Source organism: Hyposmocoma kahamanoa, unplaced genomic scaffold (assembly GCF_003589595.1).
Source record: "Hyposmocoma kahamanoa isolate Upper Pololo Valley unplaced genomic scaffold, ASM358959v1 67, whole genome shotgun sequence".
Classification (NCBI taxonomy): Eukaryota; Metazoa; Arthropoda; class Insecta; order Lepidoptera; family Cosmopterigidae; genus Hyposmocoma; species Hyposmocoma kahamanoa.
In genome coordinates, this window is record NW_020653855.1 from 249,218 (window position 1) to 255,438 (window position 6,221).

Here is a 6,221-nt window from a genome sequence, read left to right on the forward strand (position 1 = left end):
CACACACACACACACACACACACACACACACACACACACACACACACATACACACACACATGAAAACACTAACTTTTTAAATTACTCCCTATTGTACAAACACAGATGCTATGTGAAAAATAGACCTAAATAAAGAATACTCTAACCGAGAGGTAGAGAACAGGAGTCCTAAGATCCTTTGTAATGCCACTCATAGCCTTTAAAGATCTGAGGGGCACTGCCACTGCGTCCGTCACCCTGAACCACACAGTCGCAAGCTACACCGCGAATGAAGCTAAGCCGTGTAAAATATGTCGTCCTTCTGCCGCCCTTCTCACGTCACTCCTCCGTCGGTTCATCACTGCTGAGGATCGTAACTTGGATCAAGTACATCGTCAATAAATCTTCAGCCACTTGCAGCTTGATTTGGATTGCCTCTCCCGATCGGAAACAACGTCTTTTCCGAGTCAAGGCGCATAATTGCGATTCACAACTGGCCGATCGGAAACTTTTAACATTTCTAATCGGAGCAATAGGTGATTTCACTCACAAATCAGAAAGATATAATAGAAATCAGGTTCATCTTCTCGCTCAGAAACCAATCTGATTTCGAGACTACCCGATCGGATCGATCCCGATTTGAAAATCAGGACGCTGGTCACACCATCGTTTCGAACTTCTACCTCTAGGTCGTTTGCCCTCAGTCCTGCCTGTAACAATCACACTCTCGAGACTATCAGCGCTTCTGCGTCACATCTCAAAAGCGTCAATTCTTTGTCTGTCAGCTTTAAGCGTCCAGGCTTCCGCACCATACAAAAATGTGGAGAAGACTAGCGTGCCAACAATATGTGTCTTTGTTCTGTTGCGAATGTTTCTTTCCTTCCATACATTTGCAAGTTGCGTCATGCGGCAGTTTTTGCCATACTGATGCGTATTTCAGATTCACTGTTTCCTCTGTTGCTGATTACTGACCCAAGATACAAGAACTCATCTATGGTCTCGTATTACTTTAGTGCATCTGAACTTTGGATGGAAGACAAACGGTTAGGGTTTCGTTTTATTAATTACTGGGCTAGTAAATGCATGCAAGTACGTGAGCCAACCTAAGTTAGCTTCGTTCGCGGTGCGACAATAAAACGTTAAAGTCAAAACATCTAAACAGTAATATAGAAATGGAAATAAAATATAAAATAAATATTTGAAAAATTTAAGTAATTTCACAAAAAATAATTGAATATCAATTCAATAAAAATTTAATTAATACAGTGAATAGCGATATCTCTCGCCAGGACTGGTAGCTGTAAAGGTACTAACTGGGTGATAAATCTGCGATAGATTTCTCATAGATGGCGCTACGACTAAAAAGTCGTTGAAAGACCAAGTACAAAGACACGACGCAAGCACATAGAAAAATTCGTGAGGTCCGTTGGTTCGTTCCGTGGCTTAGTTGGTATAGCGTCTGACACGGTATGCAAGAAGACGTCGGTTCGAATCCGACAGGATCAAAGGAATTTTTCTGAGTGTTTTTTCTGAGTGTTCGATCTTTGTATTAATAATTATAACAAACTAGTGGAGTAATTTCACAAAAAATAATTGAATATCAATTAATTAAAAATTTAATTATTTGAAAAATGTTTTTTTAAACAGATAAAAATGATGAAATAAAAATAATGATAGCATCTGTTTTTTATTTTCTTTATTTTGTCCATTATATTTATAAAAAACTCTTTATTCCAGCTATTTCATCCATTTTGTCTTAAAATGGAAATACCGATCCAAAAACTCGTTTTAGGCTAGATTTAATTAAGCAATAGGCATAAAAATATCGCTGAACCCATTAAGTCTTGAGTACACTACGTCAAAGTAAGAAACGCTTCAATCTACGTCGTCATATCTAGCAAGAGCTAAGTGTTTTTAATTACGCCATCCTTCACGTTCAGGAAGAATTCCCATCCCGGGATAAATTCCCGCTGCATTCTCGTTGAGTACCGGGAATATTGAGGGCTGTTTGCAAGGAATTTGATCGCATTTATTGCGGCTAAGGAATGAGGTTTCATTGAAATGAGATTCTAGTATTTATAGGGTTATATTAATCGGAATGAGATTGATTCTTTTCTTCTATAAGGACAAAACTAAAAATTTTTGTATACAAACTGGCAAACAATCAAAACGGACCTGATGGAAAATATTAACAGCCTCCATATAGACTTCATCGACATCAACCAACTTATACGCCTTCGTACACACGGCATTGTCCTGCACGTTTTTTTGTGGGTGTTCACACGATATACTTTCCTGCGTTTAAAAGACGGATAGACGCAGTGTTCACAGCAGTCGCCCTTAGAACACGTCTGTGATGGATCCACGCTTTGTTTCACTTTTATATTGGCATTGAAGACGCCAACTTTGACGCCGGAAGAACAGAAGGTACTAGGTTCATGCAACGAATCAAGACGCACTGCGTACAAACACATTTGAAAAATTGTACGAAAATCTGATACATGATAAAAAAACGGGCCTCTGTTCCTCTAAAGATAACTATAATCTTTGTTCACAGAAGATTCGCCGCTCATTTTGTATTTATAAAACTATGCGTGCCCTCCTTCCAAAAGATACTTCAACACTAGACGCCGCTTGTTCGGTAAAAAACGTATGTCTTCGCGCCTTGTGAAAGAGATGAATAATAATAATTTATTTACTTCAGACAACATTTAAGGTCCATTTTAATGTTTATAGAGCTTATCCTAGATTAATACTTAATAACTAACAATGAAATTGACCTCTGTGCGAGTGTATACATCGGGCAATCAGGTCTATCAGCTATCGTTTTCAAGATGCCGTTACAACTCCCGCGCATTCTGTTCAACAGCGAGGCAGTTTTCTTTCGCCAGATTGCATCAAAGCCGTCCACGCGCGCATCTGCGAACATGCCCGAAGCCCTGCAAAAGCGCGGGAGCTGCAACAATACCCTAAATGCATTATTAAATTGGACTCGTAGAACATTGTACGATTTTTTGATATATTTGAACCACAAACTTGCCGTGTACAGTGATGTACAAAATGCCTTAAACAATGTTATCTTCACTGAATCCGTACATCTAGCAAACCTTCAAACCAACATGTTCGCCCGAACTGACAAAGTCCTGCGCTCCCTTTCCATATCCGCATCATCCTTAAGATCCTCTGTCACCAAATGCCCAAGATATTTAAATTAACATAAATGAGTATTTCACTCTTTTAAGATAATACCGTTGAGTAACACGGTTGGTACAAAAGTAGGGCACTCATTTCCCGCCTTAAAGATCATGTATACTGTATTTTTAACATTGTAAGCTAGACAATGTGACTCCGCATAGGACTCACATATATTAAGTAGCTTTCTCATTGCGCCAACTGAAGGTGCCAGCAGCACCATATCGTCCGCGTAGCTGAAATTATTGACACATACGTCGGCAATAAAACAACCAAGCTACTTGCTGCCAAGTTCCTCTACCAGCGGCAGCGCATTCATATGTAAATTGAATAGAAGGGGTGAGGGAGGGTGTGGAACGATGGTACCACAAACACCCTGACCCGAGACAATATAGAAAAGTTAGGAAATGAAACTATTTTTCCGGATTTAAATCGCGTATATTTGTTTTTTCAAACAAACTGACGTTGCGGGCCCTTTACAGGTCCCATGGTCACGGTTGACTGTTTGAAAAAACAAATATACGCGATTTAAATGCGGAAAAATAGTTTCATTTCCTATGTGTAACAATCGCGAAAACCTAAGAACTCGATAGAAAAGTTAGTTTTCTACACTGACCCGGCCGGGGATCGAACCCGGGACCTCTGAGATGGCCACACCATGAAAACCGGTGTGCAAGCCGCTCGACCACGTCAATATAAACATTCCAATTTACGCTACGTTATGTTTTACAAATTATTTTATTTTAACAATATGAATATTTATTAAGTTAAATTTATTATTAATTAATAATGGAATTTAGAATAAATTAAAACATATTAGTTGGTATTACAGTTTTATGTCTGTTTGTATTGTTTGTATGTAAAAAAAATATACGCGATTTAAATCTGGAAATATAGTTTCATTTCCTATGTGTAACAATGGCGACAACCTAAGAACTCGATACTAAAGTATATTTATTACCATTTTTAAAACTCCTATGTTTTTTTCAGAATCCCTTTGTGCAAAGCTCTTGGTCTAAAAGTGACAGCCACAGTGTTCACAGCTGGCGCCTCGCAAGCAGCCGCCAAAAAGGTACACAACTACTTCTTTAACTATTGTAATAAAAACGGTGCAAAATGACGAACAAGAGTAATTTTGTAAAAATGGCGCCAACTCGTATTTATAGATACTTTTCCCCTGTAAAAATCAATTAGATACTAAAATTCTAATTCTTATTAGTACATTGACGAGGAACTACGTATTGTATTTGGAATTGATAATGTATTGTATAACATGTATTTGGAATTAATAATAAATTGGACACAACATCAAACTATCATCAAGCTATCAGTGCTAAACAAGAATATAAATTTTAGGATGAAGTATTAATTTTGTACCTGAAACTAGTTGGCGTTTTATAATTATTTTACATAAATCATTATAAGAATTTTAGGGTTGTGAGTAATTATATAATTATTTATCATTTTATTTAGCTTGAATTCGTAATTATAACTATGAAAAAATCAATTATGAACGAGGGCTTCATGTGCGGGTGGCGGTGGCGCCACCAGTAAACAACGAAGTTAACACTATAATGGAATCTTTGAATTTATCAAAACAAAGCCAGAAACGGAAGGCAGAGTACGTTAAATTTATCAATGTACAATTGAAATAAGGTATAAAATTGAATGCTGTGAGACCGACCTTGCCTGCTAGAGGATACCGCGACGTGAGGCGCCGATATGCGACAGAATCCAGCGGTACGCGCCGGAGTCCACTGGTATGTGCCGAAATCCACTGGTATGCGCCGACATCCACCCGTGTGCGCTAGAATCTGCCTGAATGCGCCGGAAACATTGATTTTTCGGCTGTGTAGTCGTTAGTAATCATAGAGGTATAAGAAATTATATGAAAAACGCCATAAATAGCTAGTTGCGGGTTGCCAGTTGCCGAAACTCGATGATCAAAGTTACGTTACGTGCTACTTGCTCTTGACCCTGTACCAAAGAACAATCCAATTTACGCTGCGTACGACTTGCGTAATGTGTTTTTTTTACTTTTACTTAAGAAGTTTAATTTAGTAAAAAAAAATGTTATAAAATATTTTGCAAATCGTATGTAGCGAAAGATGGAATTTTGTCAAATTTTATTTTCCATTTATCATAAAATGGCCAATTAAAAACAGTGATTAATTGGTAAATTAGAACTTGGGGTGAAAACACAGAATCTGAATAATAGGTCTCGACTTTGTCTTTGACTTCCTAGAGGTAGGGGACCGTTCCGCATATTTCTACATAAGTTTTATTTATAGTGCCCTATACGCGTAACCTGTCTAAGCACAGGGACCTTATTAGCATCAGGTTTGTTACAGACCGTTGTCACGTACTTCATCCGGTTTTCAAAACGCTTGTGCCTCGGGGAGCGGCCCCGGGTGCACGTACAGCACAAGAGGGTGGGGACACGAGGCTTATAAACCAAGTATACCACTGCAATGTATCCCATTCCTCTTTGTTTTCAGGCGGGCTTCGAAACCCTCTCCGAGATTACCTACGATGAGCTGGCCAAGCGAGGATACGTCTTCCCAGGTGTGCAGGAGGACACCAAGTCATCTAAATTGATGGCTTTGAAAATTGGTTAAATAATTACGGTTAGAGCCTATGCATGTGGGGTATTTTGCAGACGACGCGCGTTAACGCGATTTAAATGAACCTTTGCACAAAATGGGCGTCATCTACGCGTGTACACACACTGTATGGTGATACCACAGTGTTACAATATCTTCCTCACAGTAGCGCAACGTCTTTGATATTCGGCGATACTGCCGCCCGTGAGCGTGATGGTACTTATTACTTATGTAACAGTATTTACCATATCGCACTGCTATTACAATAGTGTTGTAACTCTAAATATGTGAAATTCCAGATTATACTATTGCTGAACGTAAAATTTGATTCTTTGCACGTCAGTAAAACCGTCGTTAGAATATTGTAAGAAACAATTAAAATATAATATCTACTTAACTCAAAATGAGACAAAGTTTTCGTTAGCTAGTTCTGTACAAAACAGTCCT

At 38.5% G+C, this 6,221-nt stretch overlaps 1 protein-coding gene across 1 annotated transcript in view; it reads left to right on the forward strand.

Moving 5' to 3' along the window:
* The window catches only part of LOC113232254, a 9,153-nt gene extending 2,932 nt beyond the window's left edge, over window positions 1-6,221 (forward strand). The window contains exons 4-5 of the mRNA XM_026466919.1: window positions 4,162-4,243; window positions 5,670-6,221. Coding sequence (XP_026322704.1) covers window positions 4,162-4,243; window positions 5,670-5,789 — 202 coding nt within the window. The 3' untranslated portion in view covers window positions 5,790-6,221. The remainder of the gene's footprint in view (window positions 1-4,161; window positions 4,244-5,669) is intronic.